This window comes from Acanthaster planci, linkage group LG09 (assembly GCF_054643075.1).
Source record: "Acanthaster planci isolate LZ-2023a linkage group LG09, COTS_SCS, whole genome shotgun sequence".
NCBI classification, from domain to species: Eukaryota; Metazoa; Echinodermata; class Asteroidea; order Valvatida; family Acanthasteridae; genus Acanthaster; species Acanthaster planci.
This window is the reverse complement of record NC_141785.1, coordinates 10499108-10519218: the sequence shown is the minus strand read 5'-3', so window position 1 is coordinate 10519218 and position 20111 is coordinate 10499108. Positions and strand designations below refer to the sequence as shown.

The 20111-nt window shown below is 42.0% G+C and overlaps 1 protein-coding gene across 4 annotated transcripts; it reads right to left on the bottom strand.

The window, feature by feature from the left end:
* Window positions 1–552: 552 nt before the first annotated feature.
* On the bottom strand, window positions 553–16827 carry LOC110980709 (uncharacterized). Of its 4 annotated transcripts, none has more exons than XM_022237624.2 (17): window positions 16628–16827; window positions 14328–15717; window positions 13610–13787; window positions 12726–12859; window positions 11911–12170; window positions 10984–11190; window positions 10754–10802; window positions 10269–10421; window positions 9850–9903; window positions 9411–9523; window positions 8713–8799; window positions 7799–8077; window positions 6271–6956; window positions 5985–6064; window positions 5478–5564; window positions 3404–3469; window positions 553–2754 (listed from the first exon to the last, which is right to left on the bottom strand). In XM_022237624.2, exons 2-17 carry the CDS (start codon window positions 15708–15710, stop codon window positions 2659–2661), a joined length of 3912 nt encoding a protein of 1303 aa, XP_022093316.2. In that variant the 5' UTR covers window positions 15711–15717; window positions 16628–16827; the 3' UTR covers window positions 553–2658. The 4 variants fall into 4 exon arrangements, with proteins under 4 accessions (XP_022093316.2, XP_022093312.2, XP_022093311.2 ...); XM_022237620.2 differs by having other exon boundaries at window positions 5985–6097; window positions 6271–6953; window positions 16628–16826; XM_022237619.2 differs by having other exon boundaries at window positions 5985–6097; window positions 16628–16825.
* Window positions 16828–20111: the final 3284 nt, after the last annotated feature.

Sequence of the window (20111 nt, the reverse complement as noted above, 5' to 3'; positions counted from 1 at the left end):
ATGGGGCATAATCACTTTCAGAAGAATGTACACATATACAATCTTAGTGATTACTGGTAAAATTAAGATTGCTGGATTCAGTTCAGCTATTACAGGGAGACATGTCTTTATTCATAAGCCAATGTCAGGTTACTCCTTGGTAGAGAAAAGCAATAATGATCAAGTACGGTACCTTCCCATGGAAGCAGGTACTACAATTCCATATGACCAGAAGTGTATCTTGGGACACAGGAACTACGATTCCAACCAAAACAGGCTTATAGCCACAAAAACTTTGGCCAATTCACTGACTGATGTTGTCCCTGTTTCAAATTTCAAGTGCCACTCAGGTCATCGAGTTCAATCAGGTCAGGAGTATAATCTTGAATTATATGGTTACATGCATTTCAAAATAGCGGAAAGGTGATATCTTCCTTCATGCAGTGTGATTCGAGCATAATGCATACGCAATCTTTTCCTATATCCCTCAATATTGAGAGAAGCCCAGGCGAACACACCCAAACTGTCAACCGTCATTATTGAGAAATGATTTGAGACAAGCACATGTCCAAGTACAGTCTATTAAGCAATAATTATTGCTCTGTATTTTAATCATACATGATTAACTCCAAGCAGTGTTCACACAACACAAACACACATGTCCATACTGTTAGAGTACTTCAGCGTGAAATGTACATATACATTGTAGGTAAAACAATTCACACACAATAGGAACTTCTTGAATGAAACAAGGTAGATTTTTTTCTGGAGGCACCAAGACAAGAAGATGGCACTTTGCTTATAAAGATTTTACTGATTAGAAACTATGCATAGTATTTCAGTGGAAATGAGAAACAACAGAAGTAAATGATGCATTACTGAAGTAGACACTGTTTTCAAAGACTCAAAAGTACTGTACAGCATTACATCGACAGCCAATTAGTTTGAATTGCAGCTTTGCAACACCTGCAGAAAAAGGTTGCCGAAAAAGACTTGTTCACAAAGCAATAAACCCCAAGCTTAATTCAAGACAGCGGTTGAAACTTCATGACTTTACACGCACATCGCTGCTTCTGGCAAATACAATAATACTGGGCAACATTGACGCAAACAATTTCCGAGCATGTTAGAACTAATAAGGGGCTTTGGTAAAGCCTGTTACAGGCTTCAGATTTCCCCTTAAGCCATTTGCAGGTCTTTTCTTGGTCGAGGGTCTAAGTTTAAAGATCTGGTCTTTGATTACAAATCCAAACAGTCATATGTCAGTTGCAAATTCGTGAACTCATGTTTCAACTCTATCTGGAAGTCAGGGCCCTAAGCAAGTGACATGTAGGCAAAGCCAAAACTGGAAACAAGTAAGGTTTGGCCTACAAATAACTCAACTGGCTGAGGCCAGAAGTATATGAAGCACACACCTATGGGAAGTGGCTGCAGTCGCAAGCCACAGGCTTCAATAGGCGCATAAAGCCGTAGCTGTAACTCTGGGACACAGCCTTTGTTTCCCACAATTGATAGCAGCACGCTCTGCTGCTGCAGCTATATGTCTTGCACCAGCACATGCTTGCTTGCTGCAACTCCAAACGGGAGGGGGGCAAAATGTGATGTTTTCTAAAAATAATTATCCAAATTTTTTCACCGGTGAAAGAATCCTCATGACTCCCCCCCCATAGACAGGTGAGTGGGTGACAGTACTGTTTTTAAAAATGCTGGCAGCTTCAATTCCTATTAATAACATACACAATAAAACAAAAGTGACATACATGTACACTGTATCTTGGAGGTGGGTAACTTGCTTCCCTTCCTGGTCGGATATGCTACATGGGCTAATGTATTTGAACACACTGTAGACCACTGAGGAAATCCAGACAAAAGAGTCGAATGAAGCTTCAACTTCTCATCTGGTATCAAGACTGACAAAGCTCAACATATCAAAGACATCATTGGTCTGACAGCCCGTGCCATCTAATGGGCTGAAATTTACCTAAATTGTAATCTTCACATTTTTGTGAGACTTTGTCAAAAAGGTGGTGACTAAGTGCCGAGCAACCACATATCATATTAATTAACTGTAAGTTGTTGAAGTTTAACAGTGTTGCAGTTGAGACATCCAGCAACCATCACAAGATCCCACAGGACCATTTATAACGCGATCACACAAGATAAACACAAGAGCTCTCGTCGCAAGCTATTTAAATGAACTGCAACAAAAGTATTCCTTTGTCATTGTTCACCCTGTTACATGTGACTGGTCTCATGTTTGACCTTCTGATGGTTTTGACAACACTGAAGTTTCCCATTCCCCATTCTCAACATTTACTTTTTCTCTCCAGTTGAAACTGAGGTATTCGTGATAAAAATGCTATCAACTCAGAAAAAGTGGACTTAGAGGTGAAAACAGATAAAACACAAATCTTGTCATTCTAACTTTTATCTTCTAATACTGCAGCAATGCCTTTGTGTATTGTTACATGTATATAAGCTAGTTAGACTCAAAAATAAATTCTCTTCAAACAGCAGTCAGCAATAATGCCAATGCCTTCCATTAAAACCATAAATTTCTCAATACTATGACGATTATTTCATAAAGCATGTTGTGCAATTTAACACAATAACACACAGGAAAATACACACCAAATTGATGACAAAGAAAAAAGGAACGCCTTGCCTGGAATACATGGCTTAAATTGAACTCTTGAGGGCTTTGTACTTCCGAAGGAGCATCCGCACAGATCCCAATTCATGGGTGACATGCTCCAACCGCTGTTCAAGATGCTCCTGAGAGAAAAAAAATGTAGGGAGTTTCAGAGGATTTAAAGGGTCCATGGAATACAATTATTTTATTACAAACCCTAGGTAAAAAAGGTATCTCAGTGCCCATTTGGTTTTGGGGTTCATGCCAATTTCCATTAAAAAAACTCCATGTTGCTCTGTTTTGGGTGTAAAATTCTGCTGGATATTTTCATATTTTGCTGTCCAAACTTTCCTTTTCTTTTGTGATTTATTGTATAAGTACACACAACAATGAGATAACCATGAGAGTTTCCAATGAGTAAATTTTGGGTTCATAATGTGATTAGAAATAATCACAATCTGAAAAGTGCCTTCCCTGATTGACATCATGGCAACAGAACCCTCACTTGTCCAGGAAAGCATGGCAATTTTGAAATTTTTTTTTTTAATGCACTTTTCAATACAATTAACTCCAAAAGGACGTCAAAGAGAATTCACACGTTGAAGAAGACTGTAAATATGCAAAAGGAGTCTGAAAAAATGTGGCATGAATCCTTTACGGGAGAAAGAAGGACCAATGTGACGATGACTAAAATATGGAACTTGATGCCCCTTGGAAGTTCGAGTGCAAAGATTGTGAGACCGGTCCCCATCGCGATATCAAGAGTGAGAACAGAAATCTGAGTTAACATACCTCTTCCTGTCGTGTCTGCCTCGAAACCCTTCCTGAGATCGGCATATGACTAAGGGTGGTTTCCAGCTACAGGATACAAGCACATTACAGCATTAAATGTGTATGGGGAAGGGGCGGGGGACTATACAATGTGTAAGATGTAAATGATAGTGAATGTTTGACAATGACATGCATGCATGTACCACGCAGATATACGTGTAACTGCCACAGAGATACCGCTAAAGTCATAATCCTGGAACTGCATCGCAAGGAACACATCGATCACAGAAATTTTGTAATCAAGCTCATCCACAGATTGAAAGTGACAATGAAATATATGTGTTCATTTGGGGGGGGTTAAAATGTATCACAGCACATGCCAAGACTGCTGCATTTTTGCCTGCAACATTACTCAACGTTTTTTTTTATCACGCCTTTTCATCAACTGAATGAGAAACCCAATAAAATATCAACATTAAGTATCCGGAAAATGGATTAAACATAAATTGCTTTGAACTTTTTGCAGGTGAATCACGGGGTCATCTGAAGATAAAAGGTCAAACGGAAGCAAATGCAAGGGAGACAGTGTTGAACAGAGTCGTTGCAGAATACACAATAATCTCAGAATAAATGCAAAGCAAGCTGATGAACGGGAATAATGAAGGAAGAATGCACAGAAAATACTGTGGGAAGATCTGAACTGTGCAAAAAGAGATGAAATGTAGATGGGCTGCCCGAACAAGACATGGCATTTTAGTTTGTGGTGATGATGTCACTTGGAAACAGACCAAGAACAGCACCAAACCACAGAGAAGCTAGCCAACAAGTGACCAACCAAGCAAGTAAAAACTAAACCCCCAAAAATGTAGCAAGACCAACAAAGTCCACTGAAAAGTAAAAATCACATCCAATTCAAAAGTGATGCCAAAAAATTGACTATTTGACTGATCAGATAACAGCTTTAATAAACCTGAAACACATTGGCTACATGTGCTAAATGTCATGAAGCTTCCTGACTGCAAGTGAAACAATGTGTACAGGAAACCAATGGCACACGCTTTCGCATTCTCGCAAAAACTGAGACCATCTGTCCATGCAAAGAATACGGTGGCTGAGCTGTACCATTGTTAACCACTTCATGCCGGGGCATTTTTCAATGTTGATAATGCTGGGCCGCCATAATTATCATTTCTTCCATTTTCGAAATTCTTCAAAAAAAAAAAAAGGACGTTTATAGCCGCACTAAGTAATCTTTAGGCACTACTCTAAGTTGACAGGTGACCTTCATTGACGCCCGAGTATTTCAGCCAGGCCTGCATTCTAGTAAAAAGAGCCCAGATTGTGCGGTGTTATGTAACTTTCTTTTGTTCACGAACCTGGCTCAGTGCACTGCTGACCTCTTTTCAATAGGGGCCAGATTAGCGTGCAGCGGTGCTGTGTGGCTCATCGCTGCGGTGGTGGAGCGCTTTTGTCCCCGGTGGTAATCCGCTTGCTATAAATGCCCCAAACCTTGGTGTATGGTTTCAAAACAAGGCTGGATTATCACCACATACAATTAAGCTGCCATGTTTTCACATTGCATTGTCTGAGCTGGGTGGGTTGGTCACACGGGTAATCCTAGGATGTCATTAGAATGCCAAATGAACATTGAATTCAAATAAACTCATCTGAATCCAAAGATGAAGAAGAAACACTGACAGTTTTGTGCATTTACCACCTGCATGCAAGTATGGTATCACTTCTATCATAGTGTGTAATTCTGGTCGCTGAATTAGTTGACAGGACCTCTGTAGTGTTTTGCTTCACCGAATGCAGGTTTTATTTTGGGCATCCTTTGAACAGTACCTGCCTGCCATCCGACAGTTACACGATGTATAGGTCTTGAGCAGGACCACAAGAGGGTGCTATTCTCTAAGCTCCTTTGGTCAGATATGCACTTCACTGGTTCACAAACGACTAGGAAATGCATGCATTGCAGTCGCAACGTTACCAACAAAATGAAAACTCAAGACGCTTCTTTTGATCTGATGAGGGGGTGCTTGTGCTTGACGCAGATTAGGAAAGGAATCATGGCCAATGGCCTGCCAATACATACCTGACGCTTCTCCATTATGAGCTGGTCCAGTTTCTTCTGGTTGTCATTGATGCGTTGAATGATGTCCAGACCGGACTCTGTCTGTTTCTGCCGAGAGAGAAAGGGGTAAGGACCACAAAAAGAGATGGAGCTAAGAATCTCAATAAACTGACAGCTAAAAACTCTCAGTTTTTTGGCTGCATTACGTAGGCAATGCGCTCATGCATTCCAATTGCACGGACACAAAAATCGACTCTGTTAACATAACACATGTGTAAAATCACTCCAGGGGCAATTTTGACGGATGCCTTGTTGGGGCCTAAAATTAGCCCACCATTTCACATGAAAGCCTGAAATCAGGTTATTGCCTGAACACTTCCATCCTTGTAGCTAGAGCCAACGGAAAGTAAAAATTACATACAAAACAACACATGCTTTAGTATGTACGTGCAACTCATCTGTGAAATACTTGGTTAACTACAGGTTGAAAGTGTTTGCAGTGCGTAATGAAAGGTGATGATGTATTACCTTGGGTGTTTGACTGCGTTGAGCGCTTGATGAGCCTGGCTCCTCCCAATCTGCCCTGGTCTGAACCTCACCAGCTCGCACTTTGGCAAGAACAGAATTGGCAATGTTATCCCCTTGAAAGCAGGGAGAGAAAAAAAGGAGTCAAGTTTTGCTATCGCACTCAAAGCAATCAATATTTGAAGAGCATACAGCCCAGATATCTTGAGAAAGCTGATCCCCACTAACATTATCTTGCTATATGGCCAATCATGTTCCTTCCCATTGTAAAGCAATGAGGCGACTGTACCTCTTTCCAGTCTGTTATCACTTTTTTTATTGTCTGCAAAGAGCTGCCTCCTTGGTGATTCCTTTGTTTTCCTGAGCCCAACCAAAGAGGGTGCTCTTTCAAAAGACTGTCTTGTTGGAGCTGCGCTGCCCTGCTTTGCCTCCTGGGGGCTGTTCCTGGTCTCTCTCACAGGAAACAGGTCGTGGTCCCTGGGCTTAATGGCCTTGGCCAGGCTCTGACGGGCAAGCTGCTTTGGAGAGCTGAGGGCCAGGGCAGCACCAAGCTTCGACGGCCCAGGTGCGGTGGGTGAGCGCCCGGTGGACTTTACGCCCGACACCGGCCAGATGTGGATGCTGGAATCCTGGGTTAATGGGCTGCTTTCAAGTGTCGCTTTCACTTTCTTGCTGCCATGGGAATGACCACCAGAATTGTTGGTACTGCGGTTGTGGTGATGCATATTTGGTCCCTCCGGTCTGTCTGGTCTATCGGCTAAACGTGCCCCATTCATACCTTTCAGCGTCAGTCCTTTACCACCGGCCGCATTCCTGGTCTCCTCTGCTTTCCACACTTCAAACTGGCGTGCCGCTTTCATCATGGGCGATAGGGGGCGTTCTTCATCTGTATCAGTGTCAAAGGGCACTCCCAGGTCACTGTGGTGAGTGGGAGCTGCCAAGTTGTCTCTGTTGTCTTCAGGTTGTGTCAAACTGCTGAGGAAAGAAAATTTAACAACCTCTCAGTTTGTCGGAAAGTGTAAAGTCACTATCAATGTGGGTACTAGCTCTGCTACAACCTCCAGACCACTGTAATATCCACCATATGAGAATACCCTATACGTTTCTGCTGTGCTCATCTTGAAGTGAAAATACATGTAGTAAGGTCTTGGCACGTGCAAGCACAACTGGAATGCCAAAAATGGATTACTTTTTCCCCTTTTGGGATGTCAGCTTGGTGCGGTTAAGGTTCAGTTCCCGGCCTGGTCCACACGTGGATTGAGTTTTCAGTTCCTACCTGATTCCGTGGGTTTAACCGAGAATATTCTTTGGGGATTTTCTTCCCAACTCTAAACCTGTAACTGCTTTTCACTGCCTTTTCTCCACTAAATCCTTTAGGCTCTCAAGTATCCTGGGCACTTTTGAAGAGTCCTTGGTTTCGCTCCCAAAAATGCCAAATAATATGTCTTTCGCAAATTAAATTTGATTAAATCTAGTACACTTAGTTATCTGATTGCACATAAATATAACAATTTGAATTCCCCAGACTAAAGACACTGTTGCTGTACCTCGCGATTTGAGGCAAGCTTTTGCATAGCGACCACCATCTCTGGAATGGACTGGTTCCTTTGTGCCCTTCTTATCCGTTGAAAACAGTGTACATGTATTGTGCAAGGCGTCTCTTGTGCAACTAAGCAAAATCTTGCCCCAAATCACGAGATACCTTAACAGTGTCTTTGGTATTTACAGTTCAAACCGTTATGTTCACTTGAAATTAAAGAACTCAGAGTACCAGATTTTATTCAAATTTAACTCTCAAAAGGCTTACTGATAATAACCTTTCCGTGTCTGACATGATTTGAAGGCTCTCACTACCACTCAGTGACCCTTGGAGCTTCTCTCCAGTCAGGATGTTGTAATCGGCACTGGGTCTCAGGAACTTTCTTTCCTCCACCGAGCGGGCTACGGCTGATGAATCCTGTGCGTTCCTGGTATCCTTTGCAGTCCCTGAGGTGCCATGGTGGCCGTCCTGTGGGTGGCTGTCTAGTGCTGTCAAGGTGGCAGGCGCAGCGTTGGGTGTGGCACCTGGACTGGTTCTGGATCTCAAACTGGTTCCACTATTGGCAGGTTAGATAACGTATGGTACTAGTTAATACACTGACCACAGGGCCAAAAGAAGAGAAAAAAAATTCTAGAGAGTAATTCGGCAAACCAGAATCAGAAGACAAACTGTAGTGTGCATTACATGGCTCTCCTCCAATGGGGTATAGTGAATTGCACAATACAGGTGTGCCTCAAGCTTCATAACAAATGCAGTGTCACAGCCATTATGGCGTCTCCTTGGACAAGTCTCTCAAGAAAACAACACACCGAACACTTACTTTTGTGAAAATTTGTAAGCTGTTACATCTTACGATAATTATGGGTCTACACCCCAGTTTGGCTGAGGAAAGGGTAAGTTTTTAATACACGGAAGACGACTGGACAAGCTGCAAGAGTTTGGAAAGCAGGACTGTGGGGTTAAGACTGCCACTGGCTACTGCAGCCTCTTCAAGGAAAAGCCATACACATGACTGATTGGAGTCTGGAAACACAGCCATTTTCTCCTGTTGGACTGCTATAATTTTAGACTCATTCACCCGCCATGAAAAACTTGATAGCATCTTTCTGCCTCAAGCCAGGAGTCTATAAACAATGAAATTTTAGGGTTTTTAACTGGCATAATGTCAAAACAGATAAACAATTTTCTCACCTCAATGACTCAGGCAGACTTTGTCTCTTAAGTATTGAGCTTTCCAAATCTATCCGTCTCACCTCAAACTCAAGGAGTGACACTTTTCTTTAATAACAAAGTAACAAGAACATTACTGAATACAGAAAATGAACAGATTTTCTTCAAACTGCACCTTTGAAGAGGAAGCAAAATTGGAAAAACTGTAATTTGAATTTGTAGCTTCATTTCAGCCTTATACAGGGAGAACATATACACTGCAGGGACGTGAGTAAAGTATGTAATCCAAGTTAATTTCTGAAATAGTCCACAAAATGTTGAGGCACAGTTCAAGTCAAAATACAAATCTAACAAAGCGTTTAATTACAAGTCAATTTTCAACTTTGACGTCCTCTCGGCAACTAATCCTATTCTATATCTGACGTCTAACTCATCAAAATGTACTTTCCTCTTTGATACTTTTATAGGTTCATTACCTAGTGGATGTGCGGACTGGTTAGCTACAGAAAGAGAAGACCTGCCCAGACTCAGAAGAGTTTTTACAATTGAAATGAAACACTTCCAGTGCAAATGCACGTAAAGTTTTGACCGCAAGCATGTGGCTATGGGTGTTATTTACGTACACGGCACAAAACACTGCTTTGAGTGGCGAAGCCAATTTGTCTTCTGTGCTCCATTCAGCGTTCCATTTTACTACTTGCTAATCAACTCACAATTACCTGGTCAATTCTGCAATCTTTGCTTTGGACTCGTAGAGCTGTGTTTCTGTATCGTGAAGTAATTCCTGGGTTATCTCATGCTTCTCGGCCAGGGACTTGTATTCAGTCAAGACCTTCAAGAGACAAAAATAGAAAGGGGTTTTTTTATTGGTTCATTTTTCTTGGATAATATTTCATTTCAAATAGGACCAACTACTCCTAAGACCGAAAGAATAGTGTTACACCCTGAACTTTGTTTCTGATGTTCAGAGTTGATGTTAACATTCTGAGATCTGAGGAATAACACCACGCTGTCAAATGTTTGTGTCTTTACATGTCAAATTAAAAGTTCAACAAAGCAGTTAATAAACCCTGAAGGAAATTTTGCCATGAGACCCTTCTGAACGCAACCTTCATCTAACAGCAGTTCTAAAAATCAATTAACAGAAGGTTTACTTACCCTTTTAAGGATTTTTTGGTCACGGTGTTCATCCATTGCTTGAACATCTTGAAGCTGTTGAAGTAAATGAAGGGAAAATGCATTTTGCATGAAAAAGATCTATGAATTAAATCTGTAGCGATGTTTCTGTGTAAAAAAGTATACAAACTCACCAAAAGAATTGTGAAATTTAGTCATAGCTACAAATAAAATTTAAAAAGGGCTTTCAACTTACCTAAGTATTTACACTGGTCTATGAAATACTGGATTTCAACTACGTAAACCCATATCCTGGTTTACGATATTTATAAAATGACCTAAGGCAAACTAATGACAACCAAGCAAGCAGAAAATAGTTACTGAGAAGATCTATTTGTCAAAAGCCTGACAGCTGTACAGCATAAAGTATATGACCTCATCAAACTGTCTGCTGCCCTCACCTGGTAGGCCTGATCCAGTGACACCTGCAGCTCCCTGTTTCTCTTCTCCAGTGACTGGACGTCCAGCTCCTTGTGTCGGCACAGCTGCTTGAGGTCGTCGACCTTCTGCTTCAAGGTAGCCACGGAGGACTCTGTGCTGCTATAGGTTTCACCCTGGTGCACAAAACATAACTTGTGAATGAGCATAATCAGTTTACAAAACATTTTTGCGAACTGAGTCAGGTAGAACTAATCCTTTGTACTGGGGCCAATTTCATAGCACTGCTGAAGCGAACAATTTGTTTCAGCATGAAAAACCTTGCTTGACAAATCAGGTTACCAGCCAAACCTTCTTGTAATGTATGTAAGCTGATAACCATTGCTTATTAAGCAAAGGTTTTTTCATGCTTAAGCAAATTCTATGCATAAGCAGCTCTATGAAATTGGCCCCTGCTGTTCATAAGGCTTGATACATTCTAATGCAGCTTGTGTCACCTTTAACTTACCAGTCTTGTTTCCAAAGCTTGTACAGTATTTTCCAGGTCTTTAATTCGACTGAAATGTGTAAAAAAGTGAGAACAGTTATCAGTTGGTAACTACTAACAACCATGCATGTACTTATTACAGATTTTTTGGCTGATGATACTGCTAACAAAAATGTGACACACACTGGGTACCTTTGTTTGCAATCTGAGAGAAATGAGCTGTGAGAAGACGGACGACTTTACTGGCATACCTATTGGCCGATTTCAGGGCTGCCTCCTGCTTGATGCAGTTGTCCTCAAGCCTCTGATTGGTTCGTCTCATGACCTTGTCGGGGGAGTGGTCTTGGAGGGAGGCAGCCTCTGTCAGCTGGTTTTGCAATTCCTGGATCTCCGTCTCATAGTAGGCTTTCAAGTCGGCAATGTGGCGGGCATGCTTCTCCCGTAAATTCAATCTCAAGCTAGACAGGGGAGAAAAGATGCTGGGGGATTAAATACCTACTTGAAAGAAGAGCCCAACTCCAACAAAACCATATTTTAGTTCAAAAGAAACAACTGAATATGTTTTGAAGAGTTGCAAAGGAAATCAATTAACTCTCCTAGGCCAAACTGGTGGAGTTGGCCTTTCTTTATAATGTGGCATTCAATTTTTCTCTGTTAAACAGTTTTTAAATATGGTTTTGAAACCATGTGACATTTATCACAGTGGATTTTTCACTACTGAAAATTTTAACAAAGAGCAACACGATGTCACACTACTTTGGTTTTTTGATATTTTGTAACAACTAATGGCTCTCTGCTTCTTTCTAGGGCCTGAAGTCTGGATCAAAAGCATAAATAAACCCAAGCCACGATACAGTTAATATGCAATGAAGACAGCCGACTGTTGATAATTTGTGAGAAGAGTTGGTGTTCTCTAGGTATCTTGGTCCAGTGGGCATTAGCTTAAATATTGCTGGTGTCAAAGCTCTCTTTCACCACATCCAGCATGAAAAATTACTTTTAAAAAGACCTCACAGAGGTCTCTGTTTCAAACAAAAATGGACTGTTCCAGATCACTTGGCAAATTTGCATTTTCATCAAAACTCGATCCAAACCCATGCACACAGCAATAAGAAATTCGGATGTGTCAACACTTTGCTTCAGCTGAGCAGAATTTTTCTGCACATTTGCCTCGGTACCTTGATGTAAGCTGTGCATCGTCTCCCTGCTCTCTGTTATCTCCAGGACGCTGAGGAGATGAACTCTGACCTGATGCATGGGGTGACCTTTGCCCGGGACCACTGGCCAACCACGGGACAGCAAGTTCAGGAGATCCTTGAGGACCAGGGTTTGGAGATCTACCTTCACTAGAATGCCAGCTATCGTTTCCCACAGACAATTCTGGCGAGTGCTGATGGTATAACCTTCGACCCTGCACAGTTCCTGGAACTTGACCTCCCTGGTCAAACCCAACAGTTGCGTGGGGAAAATGGGGTTTTTACTTTCAATGCTTTACCCAAGTTCTCCACAATGTTTTTTGGCAGTCTTCTGTACTACTTTTGCCAGTGATCAAAAAAACTGTTAACAGTTGTAAAATATTTCATTAAGAAAAAAAGAACAACTGAGAAAGCAACTAAAGTTACATTTTGAAAATGTTAAAATGTCTGTCAAAAAGCACAATTTCTTTATAGGAAGTGATTCTTAAATAGTGACATATCATGCAAAACCAGAGACTCAAAAGGGTTTTATATTTCACCTTCTTCCTAATTCTAGAAAATAACTGACTCTGTCCTGTCTAAATTGGCTTTCTACGTTTGCCGAAACCCTTCTTTCTGGACAAGTCCAGAAGTTGCGGCTACAACTGGAAATAACACATGTGCCTATGGAAACCACTGGCAAGTGGCTGTGGCTAAATCCAATTGACATAAGTGTAATATGCAGCCCTAGCCACCACATTCACACACTATTTCTCCTTGCAGTGGTACAAGTAGAGCCCAAAGAATGTGTCTGGTACCTGTCCTCCTGCAGCATCTTCTATTGACATGTCAGGCAGAGCTCTGTAGGTATCCTTCTCAGCCTGCTTCCAGTAAGTGAAGTCAGAATACACGGTGCTGGTGTCGTCTGAGGTAGGGCTTCCCCTGTCTTTGTCTGAGGGTTAGGCCAGAGATTTTGAAAGTACACAACTGATACTCGAAAGCTGACTTAACCACCAATGCAAGTGCTTGTAAAGTACAGAAAAACATTATACATATGCAATCTGAATGCCACGAGAACAAGGGCTGAGTAGAGAAGAAAGTAGGTAAACTGTGTCAAAAACTAAATCTTCAATTTTACAAATTGACTGGATTTTGCAAAAGCTTTCTCTTGATCTAAACACTCATATTTTTCATGTGTATCAAATTTTTAGGCACAATTACATGAATGAAAATGACAGCAGGCAACCATTACCGGCCATTTTCTCAGAACGTGTGAATACTCATTATCAAAATATGTGCCCTCAACTCTGCCTGAAACCAAATCCACTACATTTGAAGCTAAGATTTAAGCAGGCTTCTACAAATTCTGTGACTGACTTTCAATGGTATTAATCTGCTGGATGCAAATGGAATTGACAAAGCATATTTGAAATAAAGGCTCCACACTCCCTTCTTGTGACAAACCTGGAAATGCAATTTTCTCCGAAGATGTGAATATGTCACAGTGCTTTTGTGCCTTTCTGCTAGAAGCTAATAATCACAGGGTGCTAAGCATCAAGTTTGAAGCAGGTTGTCGTAGGCTCTCATCAGTTTATTCGTTTACATGCTGTGAAGTGACTGATCAACGATGCCAGTAATCCACTAGATGCAAATGGACGGGACACCCCAAGCCAAGGATCTAATATAAACCTGCCAAACTCACCCCTGGGATCTCCTTCTCCACGAGAATCCTCTGCTTTGCGGGCTCGTGTCGCTGCTTGTGCGTGCCTATGTGTCTGGGTGATCCTCTCCTGCTGCCTTGACAGGAGGTGGCGAAGGACTTCTTGTTGTTGATGTTGCTGGGTCTGAAGCTCCACCCACTGCTGTTGCAAGTGTTCCATCTGACATGGCATCATAAAACCGACACGAGACTATACGTCTGGTGAAAAGCATGTGTACTTCAGGACATTCAAAACTTCATTAACCCAAACCCTCGTCAATCCTCCAAAATTGGCCTCAGGCAGTTTTGGAGGATTCTGGAGGATCGAGGGTGAATGGCGAAAGTGCATGGTTTATTGAGAAGGATGCCATGCATGAAGGTCGTGGGTTAGACCTTGTGTTGTTTTTGCTTAGTCGTGTACACAAACTCTGCCCAACATTTCTTTTGTATCAACCGCACTGCTCAAGAATGCCCTTCGCGCTGCCTCAACATAATGACAGACGATTTTGAAGGATTGAGGCAGTAGACACACCTCCAAGTAGCATTTCCAGGAAATTTTGGAGGATTTTGGAGGATTAGGGGAGAATCCAGTTCCACTCCCTATTGGAAGATTTTGGAGGATTGAGGAGGGTCCCTGGCAAAAAGAGCCTAGGGGGTTAGGGTTAACATTAGGGCAGTATTTAACTTAAATTCCACACTATTGTCAGCAAATGTTTCTTACCTGACGTGCATACTGCTCTTGCAATTGCTGCTGCTGTTGTTCAAACTGACTTTGCAAAGTGACAAAACGATCACGCTGTGCTCTAGATCTGCCCTTCTGCATTTCTAATTCTTTGGGATTCCTCTCTTGCATCTCCTTCTTTAATTTCTCCTTCCGACTCTGTAGCCTTCCTCTCTCCTTTTCAGATTGTTTCTGTTCAATAATGTCAGACCATGTGGTCATAAGTGTCTCGCTGGCATCTGCCAGGGAGCCTTCCAGTGTTGCATCACTGTCCCCCGAGGTAGAATGTTTACCTTGGTCACCCCCCTCTGAAGGAGTTGAACCTAAGATCTCAGTATTCTCATCTTTGATCACCCTCATCCCTTCATTCCCATTATGGCTTCTTTGTGACTGCTTCCCAGCATCCTGAAGATTTTGATCTGCAGGTGTCTTGCTGCCCCGCCCAAGAGGTTCCTGGTGCTGCTTAGAGATGAGTTCCTCCTGTTCTTCTGTCAGGCGGGCGAGCTGCATCTGCAGAAGTTGGACCTGTCGCTCGTGGTGTTCCCGCTGTAAGATCAACTGCTGTCGATGCTGCTGCTCCAGCATCCCAAAAAGCTGCTCCCAACGCTCTTGCTGGCTCCTCTGGTCCATTCCGGGAGAGAACTGTGGCTTCCCTCGGGGTGGCCTCTCCTCCTCTGCCTCAGACTGGCTGGACACGTCAGCATCATTCTCAAATCCTTCACCGTCGCTTGACAGCAGGCCCGTCATCAGCGAGCCAAAGGGGCTTGATGCAAATGACCCGAGAGGTGGCATGATAAAAAACTTGGCCTGTGGCATCCCTGGCATTCCTCTCCCAAACAGTGAGGGTTTCGGCTCCTTGGTGAGGTCAAGTTCTTCAATATCTTGCTTATCTCCCTTACAAGAGTTATCACTCCCCTGATCACCTCCCTCTTGCCTAGGATCAGAAGACGAATGCCCATCCTTCCTGAGTCCATTTTGGATGCCAGCTTCATTTTGACTTTGTCGCTCCCGAGGTGCTTGCAATGTTGCATCTTTATTATTACCCCAATGCTGATCTGCATCTTTCCTCCTATCCATCCCATCAAGCCCAAAAGTCTTCCTCAAGTATTCAGATGAAAGTAATTCCTGATTGCCAAAGACAGGATTCTCTGGAATGCCTCCATTTGTTAACAGTTCTTCATCATTGTCCTCATCATCCGAGTCCATTCTTGTGCGCTCCCCTTTGACAGGGTGATACTGCCGTGCACTTCGGGCAGTATGTGGCTCACTCTCCCATGAGCTGGTGTCGGCATCTGTGGTGCCAATGTCATTATCGTCTACATCCTTTTCATTACTAGTATTCGCATGATGACGTGCTTGAGTCTGTGATGTGCCCAAAGACATCTTTGATCTGCAATAAAGAATCATGAGCCAATTTAGAACACTGACCAAGCAAATACCAGCCCACATTTTTGTACATGTACTGTACATGTAGGCTAGGTCTAGTTGTTAGTTGGTATATGACAAGGATTCAGAGGGGAATCTAATCGGAATTTTAAATTTGTAAATAGTACCTGTGGGCCTATCCACTTTAGAATGATAGTTTCAAACAATACTGGCATGGACACTGTGGGGGGGGGGGGTCAGGGGTCCAGTCTCCCCCAACAAAAAATTGATAAAAATTTCTAAAAAGAAAAAATGGAGGGAGAAAGAAATGAAAAAAAGATACGGGGATAAAAATTGGAAATTACCAATTTGCTCGGAAAAATATTGAAGAAACCTCAAAAATTCCCCACCCATTGTAAATGGTTCAGTAGCTGAGTGATGTAAGCCTACATGATATGTACGCCTACCTTCAATTGAAAATATCCAGCAATGACTTAGCTCATGATATAAGATACTGAATCTCTCCTCGTCGTGAGAGCTGAATATTTCCAGCTAAGCTGATGAGTGCTTTAAGTTTAAAAACATGCCCTCTAGAACCCCCCCCCTGAAAAAAACCTGGCGAAGTGCCAACAAGAAACGTGCCACACACAATTAACACTCATGGTCTAGGCCTAGGCCTACATGTACCATGTGATTCTACCTCCATGCATGTACATACACTTCAGAGAAAGTGCTATGCCTTGCCTTGTATGGCACAGTCGGGGGAACAAACTACAGTCGAATACGGACAGTGACCATGCTAGATGACGGAACCCCTTTTCCCCAAGTGAGCACTTTGTACCTTCCAATACAAAGGCCTACCAACATAGGCTTAATATTTATTGGTAAAATTAACTTGTTCAAAAGAGTAGCGTTGACTAGTGAGGCTGAGCTACCTGTGTGAGCGCGCGTCGGTACCGTCTGGATGGGGGGGGGTATTGGCAAGTACCGTACATACCACAACCGGAGGAACGCGTTTATGACATGACGTCACATGCAAAATTCATTATGGCCAGGCAACATTCTACGTTTAATTCAAACGCAGAGACTAGACAGACAAAGCTGCACTTCTCGTGGCGGCGAAAGCCGTTAAAGTTATGCATAATGCATATTCATCCTTCTGTTGTTGCGTGTCCCCGGAACGAGAAGGCGGTCTCTAACTAGCAAAGATCGTATAGCGCCGCCTAGCGGCACAGGTACGTGCACCTAGTGAGCCTGCGCCGAAGCATTACCGTGAACTGCGCTGGCGTATCGCTTGCTCAAATGGTGCCCATAGTAATTACACCTTTTGGGCAGAGTTATCTATCTTGCGCCTTTGGCGCTATACGATCTTTGCAAACTAGTGTCGGTAGTCCGGTAGAGACAGTATCACAACCGAAAAAGGTATACTTTACTTTTATATACTTACATCATCAATTGGCTCCGGGTCAAATTGTGTCAGGCTAAACTTGAATTAGTTCCCATGTACAGGTATCATTAGGTCCCTAAAATTTAGCATTATGTGAATGACATTTGTAATTCTGATGAAACATTGCCCACTTTCTTTTGCTGACGACACGAGTCTATTATCATAACCATTCAGCCATTAGCAAACTAAATACAGAACTTGTACAGGTGAATGAACGGATCTAATTGTCTAATAAACCTAGTTGGTTAATTTACTCAAGATGAATTACATAATCTTTAATTCTAGACAAAACAAGTATACAAAAAAAATAATTTTCTTTGTTTGGACTGTACTGTTCTCAGCCAGATCAATTAAATTCCTTGGTGTTCGAATTGATGAGAATCACCCTGAACAAATATGTCTTGTGTACTAAAATCTCCAAAATGTTGACACTATGAATAAATTAGATTTTTTTTCTACCAAATACCATACTTTTAAGTTAATACAGTACCCTTATTCTTTCCTTACCCGGGGCCGGCAGCTCAACCTCGTGTCACAGCGGGAAACAGTTGTTTGTTATACCATAGTCATAAATTACACTAGCACTCGAGTCTTATGCATATTTTATTGCAAGAGCCGTTAAGGGAAGACTTCCATATGCGGATACCATTCTTCCTTACGGTGACTTGATAGCCACCAGAAAGCAAAAACATGTCCAGAAAAGTTTAATTCAGAAGGAAAAGTACTACATCGTCGTACAGAGAAAACACCTTTTTTCAGACCAGTGTATAAGGAACTATTTCCGTGGTGTCTTTGTTGTTTTTTTTATTTTTGTTTTGTTTTGGGGGATCTTCGAAAAATTGAGGATTATGACAAACTGGTTTACTATAGAAACCTGGGATTCGTGACGCTGGGATAACTGTCGACTGGTTGAATTTCAAGACATACACCAAATTCCGTTGAAAATTATTGACAAGATTGAAGAGCAGACGATAAGAGACAACGACAGTGACCGTTTTTATAAACAACAATGGCGATCACAGCAGAAACACACGTTCCATGAACATAGCGCTGCAACAACAGAAGTCTTGTAACCCGCGGATCTCGAGCGAAAAGAACATGCGAACGTTTGCTTGTCGCCCACAAATATTCATGGTTCCTTATTGTTCTTAAACTTCGGGGAAAAGTTCAGTATTTAACAAACAATTAAAGTTTGAGCTTTGAAGCTTTCCATGGTGAAGGTAGCAAGTAATTAGTTAGAGGTTTGCAGTAGCACCATGCAAGGATATACCCTTTGCTTCAGTTTGTTAACTTATAACTGGATAACCTTACTACTGTTAACTGGGACGTATAGGAGAACAGTTTTTATAAATTGAATGGGTTCCTCAGTATAAATAACAAATGAATAAAAAGATAAATAACCGTATCACTGGTTGTCTCAATAACACGGCATAGCGCCCTCATCCAATCCAAACGGCGTTTAAAATAAGAGGCTCGGAAGGGGGCCATGGCACCACGTGCACCGTACGCTGTCTCACGGGCGCGTAACGAGCCCACGCTTCGTTTGATTCGACCTCGTGTGTTTGATCATGGAATAATAATGATAATAACTGAGGAGTTATTTATGTACAAGTAATTTATTTATGTTTTCAATTGTAAGAAAGGTTATTTTTTCAGCCAGAACTGGGATTCGTGTTTTCAATAGTCCTCGTTATTAACAAAGGTAAGCTTACATGCTATGCTGAGTGGTTTCTGCCCTTTCTTGAATGAATTAGAATATTTATAATAAAATCATTCCTGGTATATTCTGCAGGACTACACAGTCTCCCTCTTTTTAATTTCCCTACGATTCAGCCAGGTACAGTTATTTCGAAAGATTGATCCACCGAGCGCATGGAGGACGAAAAGTAGCCATCTGCTTTTCTCCTATCAGAATAGTAGAAAAGCAAATTTTACGTTTTTGTAAAATGCAATTTTTGATTTCTCTCTTTTTCTGCTACCTCAAAAGCAGAGTGACCATTTTATTACAGTAATGCATTTTTCCACTTTTCTGCTTTTCTGCTACTACAGGGACGCTGATAGCCTACTGCCGTATAGGATTGGTCCGCAGAAAGCATCGTTTTAAGTTGGCTTAATTCTATACGTCTCCACTCCCCCAGAACATACGTCTTCACTCCCCAAGAACGGAAATGGTCGTAACTTACAGGTTCATGACCCCATTCACTGCCACTGAGGACAGAAAAGGAGATGGCCACTTTTTGGCCACCTATGTAAAATCTGCCTTTCCGCGTATCACAAAAGCAGAAAGGTTGAATTCACGGTTGTAGTCAAAACGTTCAATCCACTTCCCTGCTTGTTGACATGTAAAAAGCAGATGGCCATTTTCCGTCCTCCGTTTACGACCATTTTCCATTTGGGGGAGTGAAGACGTATAGAAACCAATACTGAAAGCATGCTTTCTGCGGACCTATGAGGCAGTTTTACAACTATCATCCAATTAATAGACACACAAGGAAAACATGTGAATCTTTCATTATAAAAGATAGGGTGGAGTGTAATTATTGGTTTATACGTCTTCAGTCCCTAAGAAAGGAAATGGTTATAACCTGAGGTTCACAATCTCCTTCACGGCCCTTGGAAGGCAGAAAAGCAGCTGGCCACTTTTCGGCCGCCTATGTAAAATTGCTCCTCTTGTATCAAAAAAGCAAAGAAGTAGAATTCACAGTTATTGTCAAAACGTCCGATCCTCATTTGTGCCTGTTCGAAAGGGGAAAAGCAGATGACCGCTTTTCGGCCGCCAGCGAACGAAGAAAAAGTGAAATCTGCTTTTCTTGAATCAGAAAAATAGAAAAATGCATGACCAAACAATGTTCGTTCTGCTTTTTGAGGTGGCAGAAAAGTAGAAAAGTCGAAATTGAATGTTACCAGAACATAAAATCTGCTTTTATACCATTCTGATAGCAGATAAGCAGATGGCCACTTTTCGCCCTCCA

Bases quoted from the DNA above. Each gene is read 5' to 3' on its own strand.
- LOC110980709 (XM_022237619.2), bottom strand. From the start codon at position 15,710: ATGTCTTTGGGCACATCACAGACTCAAGCACGTCATCATGCGAATACT. The intron at 10,422-10,753 runs GTAAGTTAAAGG...TTTGTGCACCAG, and splicing joins AAGCTTTGGAAACAAGACTG to GGTGAAACCTATAGCAGCAC. The intron at 6,957-7,798 runs GTTATTATCAGT...TTCTTTCCTCAG, and splicing joins ATCATGTCAGACACGGAAAG to CAGTTTGACACAACCTGAAG.